Below are 15026 nucleotides of genomic sequence, written 5' to 3'. Positions count from 1 at the left end.
TTTATTCTAAAAAGTGATAAATGCTGGCAATATAAATTATTAGCAAGAATAGCTCATTTTTCCCATACCAAGCTCAGGCTGATATACTAATTTGGTAATGTGCTCTCACCCCCCAGATCAGCATAAAATATTTGCACATCCTCTTTCTGCCTTACAGCAAGTGTTACTTCCTACACTTAGTACGTTAGGAAATATCACAGAAGATGAAACTTCATGCAACAATTATTTAGCAAGAGCCTCTGTCTCTTTTTGTCTTCTTCTCATAAGAAGATCCTCTTTAGAGTTCATGAGATTCTCTGTTAAAAATACAGAGGCATTATTTAAAATTGGTTTGATGCAAACCAAAAATAAAGTGCCAGTTCCTAGAACAAAGTCAGTCTATCAAACCTACAACCAGGTAAACAAAATGTAAGGCTTCTCCTTGAGACAAAGCTATGCTGAGCAATCTGAACCTCATTTTAGTTTCATAGCCCAGCCTAATTTTCAGTTTACTGAGGTTCAGAAAGTTGCTCCACTCTGATCAATAGAGACACATTCTGGAGGGGTGAATTTTCTGACAGACTTTACCCACTCCATCAAGCACATTGTCATTTTAGGTGGAGGAGACCATGGAAAAATACAGATTCACAAATAAATTTGTCTAGGAAAAGCAAATAACCTGTTCATTTTCCTTTCCTTCTTCTACTGTAAACAGGAACAAATTAAAGACAGATGATAGCAAACAAAACATGACCTGCCTGCCACCCACTGTCCCTGATCAAAGAATCCTTGGTGCTATTCCTTGCTCTCAGAACCTTCCTTTCTCCAAATTTCCCACATCAGTCTGAAAAAAATCCTGAACTGTCTCACTACTCTTCAGTTCACCTTCTTGAATCATGAATCTGTAAGGTCAGACTTACATACACGCTATTCTAGCTGGAAATACCTTTCACATACTGCTACAATTTTTGGGCACCAAAACACCAGTCCAGAGGAAAGCAAGCTCCATGCATATTTCTGCATGAGGAACATGAGCAGGGTGAGAAAAGAGAAGTTCAAAAACAAGGTGGGAAGAGCTTTTCTCTGCTGCTTCCACAATGGCCTCTGCTCGACTCCAAGAGGTAACAGGAAGTAGAAAAAGTAATTTTGAGAAAGCCTGGGTTGTATACATGTCCTAGCTCATGTTAGAAAGTTGAGCAGCTGAAAATGTACATATTCTTTTTATAACCATGGGGTCTCTCTGAAGATCATGCATCTATTCTTATTTACCTATTTTAAATAGTTCTATGCTTTCATTAATATTCAGAACTAATTAAGGGGCAAAATAATTTGGTTTTCATGATCTACAATAGTTAAATTATGTGAAACCAGTTTTATAAATTATCTACCAATCATCCAAACCACCTACAACCATTTATTGAACAAATAAGTGCTCAAAAGACAAAACAAAACCCCAAAGTCCTGTCAAATAGATGATTTATCTTGAATCCCAGCAGATACCCACTTAAACTACTCACAGTACTTTTTATGCTGTATTTGTAAAAAATGTATGTAGTTAAAAGTTTTGTTTAACTGCAACATCAGATATATTTTAATACCTTTACTGTTGTGAAAGATCACCAGCAGTGTTTTTCAAGATTGCCAGATTAAGACTGTTAGACCAAATAAAGCTATAACTGAGAAACAATAAAAATTTCTGACGGCTGCTTCTTGCTCTTGCCTCAGCTTGGCCCATAAATCGCTGCTGCTCTCAGCTTTCCAAGCTGGTTTCACTTTGTAGTTCCTGTATGATAATTACCAAGGCTCAGAAATGGCACAGAGCTGCAAAAGTCATAACTGAGAAACTGAATATAACCTTCTTTTCCAGCCAAGTGAAATTCCAACTACATCACTGAAGCCACAATTTCATTTATGTTGTCTCTGGTAGATCTCTTTGCAGATGGACTTTCTGGAGATCAGCTAAGGCGTTTTGATGCAGCCCACTGTGGGTCCCTGAAGTAAGGAATACTCTGGGAGCTGAAAACAGCAGTGTTGATATCCTGGCCCTCAACCCCCAACCTCAATTTGACACACTGAAACACCTGAGGTGAGTGCATGCCTTCTTAACTTTGGATTGTTTGGATGAAAGGATTGATCCTTTAGGGACAACCTACCTGATATCTCAGCTTTCATTCTGTACATCAGAGGTACCAAGCTCCTTTTCACCAATCTGCCTGCCACAGGTGCCAGCACTTTCTTACTGAAAGCAGAAAAGTACAGAGACAGATAAATACCATGCATATTCTCATCTAAAGACTGGATTACAGATTTGGCAAAACTTTTAGAGTCAGAGGCCTCAGGTTTTCCTCAACTGATAAGCTGCTTTCTTAGCTCTTGTCATGATACACTGAGTGATTTGAAGCTTGCACTGAACTAATGCACACCTGACACTGAATCCCAGGTGCTGCAGGACCTACAAACTCTGCTCTGGGGCAGGGGAGATGTTGCAGAAGTGTGCAGACATTTGAAGTTCTGTTCAATCCAAGTGCTGAGAGCACATCTCTCGCTCTTCCTGGCCCCTGGCTGCTCTTTCAGCTTGTCAATACCTCCCTTTTGACATGACACAACTTTTGTATGGAGCAAAATGATCCATTATACAGCTCTCCCAAAAACACTTTTGGGCAGCACCTTTGATGGGATGCATATCTTGGCTTGTACTTCAATCACATATTTTAATCTACCTGTGGTATACACAGTTACCAGTATCTCTTCCTCCCCTTACCTGCTGAAGTGTGAGATTGAGTTTTCTCTGTTTAAAAAAATATAGCTGTCACTTTATGGCCATTTCTGCAAGATTATGTGGAATAATTTGAACACTTTCATCATTGGATGACATACACTGCTTGTGCAGAGATTTGTGCAGTCCTTCTCCTAAGCTGGGGACAAGCAGTGACAGAGGCTTTCTTTTCTCCCCTGCTGTCCCTGGACATAGCAGTGCTCAGAGAAAGGCACCCTTTGGCAGCCAGCTCTGTGCAGCACACTCTCATGTTCTGGTCAAGCAATGCAATTGTGACTGGGAGGGAAGGAGAGGAGAGGGAAGAGGAGAGCTGAGGAGAAAAGCAGATCATGGAGCAAGAAGTGGTGGTCACTGAGAGCTCTGCATATGCAAGCAGGATGCTGTAAAAATCTCAGCAGAGAAAGCACAGACACCAGTACAATGCAATGTGCTTTTACTACACCCAGCTCCACCTAGATGTCAGGCTGCTGGGCCCTACCCTCAGCTCTACAGGCATTTGTGAAGTCCCAAGAAGTGTTCAAAAGGGCAATGATCCACAGGATTCTCAGTGTATCTGTAGGTACATACAGGAACATGTATATGGGTATTTAAGGATGGATGAAGTTGCAGATTAGTTGCCATTTTTCTATGGAAGGGTTATCAGGTAAAGACAATCCTTTAAATGTTTTGTGTTCCATGCTGCACAAAAACCTTTGAGCATATACTTGTTTTAAGCAGCTCATATTGCCCAGCTCAGCAAGGGTCATGTTCAAATTTGCTGCTAAAATTAATGTCAATAGCATTTAAAGGGTCTCTTCTTGGAAGCTTTTAGCTCTAAGAATCAGAGCAAATACATATCTAGCAAGAGACACAGCAACTTAGATTTATAACCTGACCTTGAGTTATGGGAAAGCATTTTATAACATTCCAGATTTATGATTTTATTTCCTGGAGACCCTGACTGTAAAAATGAGGCTGGACTTAAAGAAGAAAGTACACTTCTGGTTTTCTTAACAAGGTGTCCTTGAGCTGTATATCTTGTAACAAAAACCAGACAATCTTTTAAGAAATCTATGTTCTTCTTTAATTGTCTCATAGCTAAAGGCTTAAAAACCAAGATGAGCTATGTACTTCCTCACATCCACAGATGCAGAGACACTGAGCACAATTCTAGCTTTTATTATGCACATTTCTTGAGAGTATTATATTCTTTTTCTCCATATGCAAATTTTACAAGTACCTTTTCTCTTTCTTGATTTGTAGCCTACACAATCTTTGCATCATACCATTTGTAAATTTTCAAATTTATATCAAGAAAAATATCCATTCTTAGCTTCAATAAAAATTAAGAGGCAAATGCTTACAGTCTTATGGACTCACTATTTCAGTGATGTGTAAACAGACCACTTGTCCTGCTATCATTAAAATTTTCTAGAACAGGATTCCACTACAGAAAACTCAAATATAACTGTCATTCACTTGACAGCTTAAACTGATAATAACACACATCCTTATACTTAATTATTCCTTCTGTTTAGGAGTCAAGACCAAAACCTACCTTTAAGTTATTGCCTACTTTTAAGTTATTGCTTTCTTTTCTGTTACAGTTTTTCACCTCTCACTCATCTTACAAAAATATAGGGAATGGGAGCACAAAATAAAGAAGCAAAGAAAGCAGCTTCAAAAATTGGAAGTTTACAGTTACTTCCCCTTTCCTGCTTTCAGGATTAACTATAAAAAAAAAGCTCAGATTTTATTTTATTATTTTCTTCAAAGAGTTTCTGGGAATAGAATTCAAATTATCAGAGGTTCCCTTTCTTATTTAGGGCCACTTACTGACCCTAAGAAAAATGTATTGAGGCATTAGATGTATTTGTTTGAAATACTTGATATTGAAATTCAAACAGTTCTTCAAGCAGAATTCCCAACAAGAAGGATTTGTGACAGGGAGTCTACAAGATTTACTTTGAAGAAAGAAAATGTGTGTTTAAGAGACCGTCGAACCTTCAAAAGAACACCTCCTTCAAAAGGCCCCACCTCACAGCTATAAGGGATTTTCAGAAGTTAATATATTTACATAAAGTGGAAAGACTTGCAAACTGTACAAGGCAATTACTGAAAACAGTGGTGTAGTATTGAACAAAATGGTCCTGATTTTCCTTGGGTTTTTTTTCAAAGAAATCCATTATTTCTTTCATCTACACTAAAACTATAGAACAAATCCTATAGTTCTTACTAAAAAAAAAGAGCAAATTTACCAGACTTCCTGCTGGTCTTAGGTGGAAATACTCCAGTGAGGTGAAGGACAGAAAGAAAAGGAACTTGAAAATACAGTCCATATGAAAGAAAAATTGTATTAGCAATGCACCAAATAAACACTAAAGACCAATTACCATGTATTTGAGCAGGTTTTTCTGACATTTATATGACTATACCTATGTCTATTTAGACACATATATATGCTTGTATATTCATGCACCATTTCACACAGAGCTATCCAGATGAAAAGCCTGTCCCATCCTCCTTAGTTTTAGTTAGAATACATTGAAACCAAGACACTCTTTGCTATCATCAGCTAAGGCTTCCTGGAGATGGGACTCCATGGTGTCTTATGTTTTAAATCAGCTTTGTGAACCTGCTAAAATGATATTTCAGGAAGAGAGAACAGCCAGAGGACAGACAGAAGCAGAAGGTCTAGCTGGGTAGTTCAAAGTGATCAATTTATTTTGTTGGGGTTTTTTTATTGATTTTAAAAGGATTTCTCCCCTTCTAGATTATGAACAACTTTTGCCTTCTGAACCCTACCTTTATGTTTCTCCTTATCTCTGGAATCATCCTGAAGATGTTTCAGAGAGAGGGCTAGAGACTGAAAATGATTTTTGCAACAGAGTAGGACTGGTAGAGCATTTCATCAACATTGCTGTGGACATGGTGCACGAACACATGCACACCCCAACCACCACATGTCCAATGAAGATTCTTCCCTGGTCCCTAACTGCCCAGTATCAACTGAAAAAAGATTCCACACTGCAAAACATGGCAGAATGAGTGTCTGGTGTTTTTATATGGGAGCTCTCTAGACTTCATCAAAGACACTTCTTCCCACTAAACACTGCAGAATCATTCAGCCTACACACAATAATATATTGTAATCTGGCAATGCTTGCCCATGTGGTAAGAACACCCAAGAAGTTAGATAAGACTACACAATATCTAAATTCATTTCCATTCACCTGTTTTAGTAACAGGGAATCTATATTTAAATAAAAATTGTATTCATTTTTGAAACTATCTTAAATAATTCAAATACTGACCATCAATCAGTTCCCAATAAATCAGTCACTCTGGCTGAATGCTTGAGACTGTTTAAAATCATGTTGTATATTTGAAGGGGAAAAAATACAAAAATCTTTTTCTCTACACATTCACCAGAATGTATCTCCATTCAGCAACTTTCTGAACCTCAGTAAATTGAAAATTAAGCTGGGATATCAGACTAAAATGAGGTTCAGATTGCTCAGTGTATCTTTGCCTGAAGGAAAAGCCTTAATTTTTGTATGCTCAGCATTCAAAGCTATGAAAGAATTAAGGTTCTGTAGATGCAAAAACTACATATCTGACCAGGATGATTACAGACACAAGCATCTCCTAATTATTCTCAGCATAATGAACAAGACAGCTCTGAAATTCTAGGACTCTGAAGTGACATTGCTTCTTGTAGACACTTAGATGGTGAATTCTGAAATTTTAAAAGTGAAGCAAAGGCTTCTATTTATGCTCCTCTGGATCCTATTTCTTATTTATATGGGAGTCTGAAACACTTCTGCTGTGAAACATTCTTTTTAATATGAGGGTTTCTTCCAAACACAGAGCCTACTGCCACCTCACCTACTACTAGAACCAAACTTTCAGAGTCTGTGCAATCACTGCAGGAAATGCAATGAAATCTTCAAGCCATTCCCCAGTATTTAGACTTTCCTCTGCTGGACTTTTAAAGCCTTCTGCTATGTGGTTACTGTGCAGAGCCTGTGATTCAGTAACATGACTGAAAACCATGAGCCTGAAAACATTTAACTGAGCTCTGGGTGATTACAGAGGAAGAAATAGAGCCTCTAAGGCCTCTCCATTTCCCCACATGGATATTAGTGCAAGCTAGAGTAACTCTAGCAGTTACAGCCTAGATGTATGCAGGAGTTTTTCCTCTTTATATGCCTTGAACAAACCTTAGAAATGAAACTTCACCACTTTTTCCCCACTGCTACCTGCAGCTCTTAGACAACCTGAGAGACATCATGGGTGCAGGAAAGGACTGGGTCACAGGGTCACCTCTGTATCCTCTCTAGGCCAGGGCACAGACAAGCCTGTGCACAGACTGCAGTAAAGGCCCTGTCATGCCATGGCACTCACTGCTCTGGACCCTGGGGGCTGAGGATGCCTCTTTGCTGCTGCCTCAGGGGTCAAGCAAACTGCTGGTAGGTGTGGAACTAAACCACTTTCATTCTCAAGTAGGAGTCAATGTGTTCAAAACATGTTCCTGCAGAGAACTCTGGGGGTTTTCCTTGCAAAATTATTATTTAGTTCAGTTTTCTAAAACAAACAGGTTCTTTGGCAAGGTAGGCTGCAAAGCTGCTATGAAGATTTGTAAGCCAAATAACAGGATAACACACACCTAACCACAGGCATAAGCATATTTTCACACAAACCTTTGATTTGTCAGTAGCAACCTTATCAGATACTGTCTGAGGAAGGGGAAAGTTCCCACAGCCAAGTCATCTCTTTATATATTTAACCTGCAAACTTCAAAACAGCAATATTTTATATAGAGGAAGTCAAGGTTACTGTAAAGAGTCAGGTTTCTGAACTTCTTACCGTCAGCTCCCTTCTGAACCTTTAATTCACATACCTATTGACACAGGTTTCTATGCTGCAGAGCCTTGTTTTTTCTTCAGCATCATCAATACTTATAACAACAGGTATTTCACATACTGCAGAGGTGCAAAAACAGAAATGTGACTCAGAAGAAAACATTGATATCAAAGATATTACAATAAGAGGGGGTAATTTATACTTGGAAATTTCAAGGAAATGATATGCTTTACCAGTAATGCTTCAGAGCAGTCCCCAGGGTAAACAGCACACATTCCTTTTGGGGTTTTTTCCTGGAGTATTTGGGACATAATATGCACATTATGAAAAAAGTATCAACCTGTTGCTATTACAGTCAGTTTGCACAACATCCCCACTTGACACTGTACCACAACATTTATTTGACATATGTAGGTGAGCCCCTGCACCCCACTGAAGCTCGCAAGGTGAAAGCCTTGTCTTTTCATCACCACGTCTGTTCCTCTTCTTCCCATGTGGGATTCATTAAAAACACGGCTGTATGAGCCAGCAAAAGGGCTGCAGTGCTGCACCTGCAGCTGGGGCAGAAACCTGCCTGAAGGTCCCACTCAGCATGAGGCCCTGGGCAGCAGCACTGAGAGGGAGCTGCTGGCATGGGCAAAACGCAGCAATGGCTGTGTACTGACACAGCTTATTTCAGGAAAGCAGAGCTGGTTTTGTTCTGAAGGCGAAGAGGAGTCAAGTGGCCAGAAAGAGGCAGAAAAAGAGTAATTTCTGAGACTCTCAGTACTTTGCATACAGCGCTCACCCCTACCTCAAAAAAGGGGAGAAGGGAAATGGACAGATGAACTGCTGTAATGTTGTGGATTCTGGGACACATATCTACAATCATCTCTGCTATTAAGAGGATCTCAGGTGGCTTGGAAGGGAAAGATCCAGTAGGGCACACTGACAGAATAAAAGCTATCACTTCTTAGGCCTTTACTAAAGAATTTCAATGGTTTTAATTTAATTTCAAGAGTGTTTTGAGAGCCAAGACTGTGTAGCCTTTTATCAAGGGTTACCATACCCATAAGCATGAAGCCTCTTTTTTTAATGTATCTTTTGAGGTTTTTCAAAGCAATGATTTTTTATTTTGAGAGACTTCTATTACAGCCTATGCCATGCTCTGTGAGAAAGGTTTAATCCATGCTGCTTCTGCCATTACCCATAGCATCAAAAAAGAGCAGTGCAAATATTCACAATATCCTCAGACAGAAATAGAGAGAATACTTCTGTGCTTTCATAGTAGCCGAATTCATTTTTTTTCTCAAAAAAAAAAAAAATCCAGGCATTTATTTCAAAGATAAAATAGGCAGCTGCTCAGAATTGCCAAATTGATAATAATTTGCCTTTATTTTTTTTCCAGCAGCTCCTACCAGACCACATATTTACTAGAGCAAACTTTTCATATTAACATTAACTATATGTAAATGAAGTTCCATTTAATACTAAAAATATTTATTTTTTAAGTCATTCAGCTCGTTGTTGATATGACTTCAAAATAGCACAGACAGCAGTGAGGCTCTCCTTTAAATGCTGTGTGATAGCAAAAACCCTGTGGCTCTCTGCAGAGCCTGAAAATATTCCCTGGGATAGAGAAGGACCTTCCAAAATGTTCTTCTATAAAATCTTTTGTTCCTCTTTGTTCTCCCAGACAAAGTTTGACCCTAGAACTTTTGTGCCATAACCACAGAAATACAGAGCCAAACTCCCCGCACAGGAGCTGTGAGGGAGGCCCACAGGGAGCTCTCCCATGGTGGCCCAGGCTCCATGGTTCACCTTTGTAATCACAATTATTGTCAGAAATGCACCTTTTCAGTCTATTCCACTTCCAGGACAATGACACCCACCACCTCTGACCTATCTTTGGATCACCACTCCTGTTACTTCCCATCCCACGCCAAGGAGAATTTCAAACAAGCCCGGGCTGAAGCGCAGTTCGGAGCCCAGGCTGCCCCTTCCCGCAGGGAGGTGCTGTGAGGGTCCCGCTTCCCCGGCGGCTCCGCTCCCACCCCGCTCCCAGCGCCTGCAGCCCGGTCCGGCCGCGGCTCTGCCCGCCCTCTCTGCCCGCTCCTCCCCAGCAGGCCGGCCCCAGGCTGCCTTCCATGCCCGCTCCTCCCCAGGGTGCTGCCCTCCCTGCCCGCTCCTCCCCAGCAGGCCGGCCCCAGGCGGTGGCCAAGCGGGAAGGGCGCCCGGGGCAGGGGAAGGCGAGGCGGGAGGCGCAGCCATGGCCCCGCACGCAGCCGTGTGGGCAGCCAGGCTTCCGGACATGTTTAACACGCTGTAGTGGTGCTTGGCCTCATAAGCTCTGCCGGTACTGGCGAGTGAAGTGTCTGAAAGAAAAGCAGAACTAATCGTGAATTCTGACCTTCTTTTCAAGCCTGTAAGAGGCTCTACGTTAAATCATACAGAGATCTCCTCCGCAGAACTACCTTCTGCAGTGGAAAACCCAAGTCCCTACGAGATACCAAGAGAATGGCAAAAAAAGGAAGGAAAAAAAAAAGTGTTTGCATGAAGGCTTGACAATAAAAATCCTTCCCCCTCTAAAATGAGGAACTGCCTGAGACAAGACTCACTACTCTTACAGCCACATGACAAGCAAGAGAAACAGAAATACCAGAGACGTGATGTAAAGTGGTGGATAGGCTAAAATTAGTTAATATTCTGGTTTCTTTTAAAAAGGGAGGATAAGTTCTATTTTTATTTTTTTAATTACACCAAAAATCGTAGAGGTGACTGGAAAGTGGTGGAGTAGAGATTTTTAAATCTCAGTACTCACATGTACTAACACAAATACATGTACATGTTAATGTTTAGGAGCACTAATTAAAAATTGATTGTACAAAGTAAGGAGAAAAAGACCCCATTCACCTTCAGAATTCTATCAGAATAACATCAGGAAAATTTACAGACTACCTTAGCTAAAGCAGCTTCTACTCTAGTCTTAAGGGAAAGGTTGCCAGTATTTCTCATTTTTTCCATCCCATCTTTTCTCTCTTACCTTTCCAAATAAAGCTTTCCTTCTTCCTATTGAGGTGTTAATACTTTCACTACAAGAAAGGAAATTCTTACTCCTTTTTCTCACTTTTAGTTTAAGCTGGTGTTGCTCAGAGCTGGAATGAAATACAATGAAAAGACTGAGTAGAAAATTAAGATATTGTTACAAGTTAGAAAATTGATTAAAAAACCTTAAGCTATACACAAAGCAACAGCATTTAAGTACAACGCAGAGGACCACAGGTTCAGCTCCTCTAGGCTGAAAAGTTGAACTATTTTCTTTGTGGTATCTTTGTTGATCTTGTCAAGTCTAAATTGAGACAGCTGAACTTTTCTGATATAGTACACTCAGTTTTCTTCAAGTGAGTTTTGAGCTGTGACACGGATATGAGTTGTTGGTTAGCCTACACAGTTTAAAATATACTTTCATGGCTCCCCACTTCCCCTCCCTGCCTGCCTGGGTGCACAAACACACTGATGACGTTACCAACTTCTTTTGGGAAACGTAGCAATGTGAAGAATCATAGAGAGGATGTAGTAAGGGAGGAGGCACTGTCATGGTGCAGAAGAATGGGAAAGAAGACAGCAAATAGCTGCACTGGGGAAAGGAAAAAGAAAACTCCTTGAAATGAAGCTGTGTGCTGGGGCTGGCTGCGATGGAGTTAATTGCTTCATTGCAACCTGCACCTCAAATTGTGCTGATAGCACACCAGTGTTGGAGGTGTTGCTGAACAGGGCTTGCAGGGTGTCAAGGCTTTCTCTGCTCCTCAGCTCTGTGCCCCATGGGGCTGGCAGGAGGCTGGGAGCAGGCACAGCCAGGACAGCACCACGGGCTGACCAAAGGGGTGCTGGATGTCACATAGTGCCAGCTCAGCCACAGAACTGGGGTTTGGCCCTTTCTCAGTACTCCCTCTTTGGAGGCTGACTAGGCACTGCTTTGCTTGTAGGAGGTCAGAAGTGACTTCTTTTTGGTCAGTTTGTGTCCTCCTACCCTTTCCCCTCATTTTAAAACTGCTTTTATACCATGACGCACACATTTTCTCACTGTTGCTCTTGTGATTCTCTCCTCCATGCCACTGTGGGGGAGTATGTGATCTGCTGGCTGGGGATTTACTGGCTGAGGTGATCACACCATAAACTGAGAATAGGAAATAATCACAACCATAATGACAGTGAAATTATAAATTAACCTGGAAGTTACAGACACAGAAACTATGGCTTTTTTTCTGCTGCAGTTTCTTTTGCACTTTTGAAAATTAATATTTGCTCTACCTAAATTTTCACATGGGTAGTGAGAGTTATTAAAAGGACACTTTCTTTATTCTTTTCTCCTGGATGTTGAAGAGATTTTAAGGAAAATTAATTCAATATCCAGCTCAGACTGGCTGTCTCTGAATGTGAAACCTCCTATAGTTGCAAAAAAAAATTACTTCCATTAAGACACAGGCCAAATTTAGGAAAAATATGAGCTGGTTTAAAGTATGTGTTCAATATGGGGTCATCAGAGTACCACACCAGTTGAAGCTGGAGCTGTGTTGCAGACTTGGCTAGCAGTCAATAAGCTCACCCACGCAGTGTGGCAGCAAGCTGCCTCTAGCAATATTTTAATATTTATTCATCTTTACGTACCTTTTTGTTCCCATATTTTTCAGGCTGATGCGTGAAATTCAGGCTGCTGAAGTCAGCTGTGGTGATGTCATCAGAGTGAAACTGTCAGTGTGAGAAAATGGCTGCAGCAAGAATCTTAGCTTGCAGACATAATTACAACGTCAGTACAAAGTTCACAACTTTTTCATCTAATGTAAGCAAACAGGGGTTTTGAATTCAGAGAGAAAAGGCCAGAATTTTCAGATATGTGTGATGGTTTTCACTGTAAACTTACCAATTTGTGTACAAAGACCTTTTGCTATTGATGCTAACAGAAGCCCCTCTCTCTTCCTCAGCCTGACAGATCCTACTGCATCAGAAGGTGCTCTATTTTCAGGAGGAACAGTCCCCACTGTGCTGCAGAAGCCATGCAGGTGTGCACCCTGCTTTTCCTCACCTAGGCCTTTCTAGAGCAACGAAACAAAAGGCACTCAGACCCATAAAAGCACCCGAGGCAGCTGCCCTGCCTGACACGCTGCTGATCTTAAGGCTTTATCAGTGAATCAATGTCTGCAGCCTGAGCAGAGTGTGCTACTTAGCTGTCATAGCAGCTCATTTGGAAAGAATTTGGTTCCTAATTATAAAAAAAGAGATTTCAAAAGTGTTTGCCTTGGGAAGTACAGCCACAGAGACAGTGCTTGGGAGACCTTCAAGTTCAACACGTTTCAGTGGAAACTCTGCCTGCTGCCCTCCTACATACAGGAGAGTCTGTACACACTTAAACCACAATAAAAGGATGCCACAGCACTACCTTTGCTGCTCAATAGTAGGTGGATTGAGAAGGTGGTAAACTCATGCTAGATAAGGCTCAATCTGAGTTACAGCAAACAGATTTTTTCCAAATAATCTGAATTACCTGGGGTGAATTCAGCCACTGGCCCTGGCCTTCCCACTGCAGAGATAAAATAGCAGCTGCACAGCCTACATCTAAACTCTAAATGCCTGATTTAGAGTGTTTCTGCTGTTCAAGCTGTGGGTCAGCAGGGAGAGCTCAGCAGGGTCTCTTATCCCTTGTAACACTCTTCAAGAGCTCTTGTTCTACAGCTTTGCTTTGAAGGAGTAAGAATGCCAGAACTGAGCCCATTTTTCCCTTTCTGTCTGTTGGGATAATCAGAAAAGGCTCAGGAAATTCTGGAGGCCAAGATAGATAGACAAAATGCTGAGAAGAAAAAAGAGACTTAAAAAAAACCAAAACTCCTTTCTCTGCCCTCTCTCACTTTGGTAACACCTCTCCTGCCCCCATCACCAGTCACCACATCAGCTTCTCTTTTCTAATTGAATGAGTCTGACTTGGAAAGAAAGCCAGCAACTACAACACAGAGAAGTTTCTTACTGGTTTGTGTGATGAAGTAGGAGCCTGTTTGGCCAGTTCATGGCTTAACCTACTTTATTTTAATGAATTATCCATGAGGTGGGATACATAGAGGTGCCATGTCAGCATAGTCTGAGGTCATCGCCAACATCATCAGACAAGCTTTGAAATTAGCTCTAAGTGGCAGTACTTCGTGTGCAGTCTAACAAAATGTGTATGAGCACCAGCCAAAATAAATTATCATCTTCTCCCCTGCAGATGTGTGCCAGTACCTGCCTGATGCCATTAGGGCCAGCATGGCATGCCACCCCACTGCATTGAAACAAGCCACAAGGAAAATTATAAACTGAGACTTTTTTTAAATTCAGAAAAATATTTAAAGTGTGAACTGTGACATGTGCAGCTCAAATGACCTGCCTAAGGAATATATTAATTTTTTCATAATGGAAGAACCTTATAGTCTCTTGAAGATTGTATCTTTTTTCCTTAAAAATTCATCATGTAAAATCATTTTCTGTGAAATATTAATTAATAGATTGTAAATGTCAAAATTCAGATCATTAGTGATGCCCAAATACTATAATTATTGAGAACTGCTCTGAAAATTCAAAAGGTCTCACCCATAATGCTTTCAGCCAAGTCCAGAAACTGAAGCAGTTTAATTTGCCAGTAGTTTTGTAACATTTCTTGCAGCAGTGAGATTTGCTTGACGAGACCCCTTGCCTGGAAAGGGATTTACTTTTGATGTCTGAGACAAGCCTGACATTTCCACTTCCTATTTAATTTTTAAGTAACTTCTGCTTTAAAGTTCTGAGCTCAAGTTTGCTGCCCCAAGTAAACCAGATCTCTTCATTTTTTACTTTCATTTTCCACTTCTGCTTTTCTCTGTCAGTAATATCGCTGGTAGCTGAATCGCAGTGGCAAATGGCTTCCTAACCCTACAGTTTCCACATTTTCTGTAGAATTGATCATCATTTCTTCTGTGTCTGAATAAAATAAACTTCAAGGCTATGCATTAAAATCTTCTAAAAACAGTGCCATGTCTGCTGTCCTGCAGTTAGAGTGAACCTCTGATTTCAGTGCTGGAGATGAGCTGGCATCTCACACAGCTTCTGGATAAAGAAATAAACTCAGCGTTTGATACACTGTAAGAAAGGCGGAGCTTGAGTGAAATTTGACCTTGCAATAGCGCAGAAACAATAGAACAGAAAACAAAACAAATTCCTTTTCCAGGTCTCAGTGCTGCTGTCGTTCAGGGCACTGCCAAAGACAATAATAGGACCAGAGGGTTCTCCTTCCATTTTCTCTCAAACCTAAAGCTATTTGGCAGGGCAAAAAAACGACCTCATAGCCTACTTCATAGCCTACTTCATGTAGTACACATTTCCTCATCAGGGTCAGCACAGCAAAGTAGCAGCATGACACTGCTGCCCTGGGAAGCCCCAGAAA

The 15026-nt window shown here is 40.8% G+C and overlaps 1 protein-coding gene and 1 long non-coding RNA gene across 5 annotated transcripts in view; both read right to left on the bottom strand.

The window, feature by feature from the left end:
• The window catches only part of PTPRC (protein tyrosine phosphatase receptor type C), a 75818-nt gene extending 66197 nt beyond the window's left edge, over window positions 1–9621 (bottom strand). Inside the window, exons 1-4 of one of the 3 annotated variants that reach the window (XM_077182095.1) lie at window positions 7834–9621; window positions 7638–7719; window positions 7438–7531; window positions 2133–2218 (exon numbers count right to left, since the gene is read on the bottom strand). In XM_077182095.1, the coding sequence (XP_077038210.1) occupies window positions 2133–2160 (28 nt within the window). In that variant the 5' untranslated portion in view covers window positions 2161–2218; window positions 7438–7531; window positions 7638–7719; window positions 7834–9621. Of the gene's footprint in view, window positions 1–2132; window positions 2219–7437; window positions 7532–7637; window positions 7720–7833 lie in introns of those variants that run through there. The other 2 variants (XM_077182096.1, XM_077182097.1) reach the window with 2 other exon arrangements.
• A 65-nt stretch (window positions 9622–9686) lies between these two features.
• The window catches only part of LOC143694636 (uncharacterized), a 44179-nt gene continuing 38839 nt past the window's right edge, over window positions 9687–15026 (bottom strand). For both annotated transcript variants that reach the window (XR_013183227.1, XR_013183226.1), the window contains exons 3-5: window positions 12248–12328; window positions 10623–10734; window positions 9687–9954 (exon numbers count right to left, since the gene is read on the bottom strand). This is a non-coding gene — a long non-coding RNA (uncharacterized LOC143694636). The remainder of the gene's footprint in view (window positions 9955–10622; window positions 10735–12247; window positions 12329–15026) is intronic.

Source organism: Agelaius phoeniceus, chromosome 8 (assembly GCF_051311805.1).
Source record: "Agelaius phoeniceus isolate bAgePho1 chromosome 8, bAgePho1.hap1, whole genome shotgun sequence".
NCBI classification, from domain to species: domain Eukaryota; kingdom Metazoa; phylum Chordata; class Aves; order Passeriformes; family Icteridae; genus Agelaius; species Agelaius phoeniceus.
The sequence above is the reverse complement of the archived record's forward strand: the minus strand, read 5'-3'. Positions and strand labels throughout refer to the sequence as shown.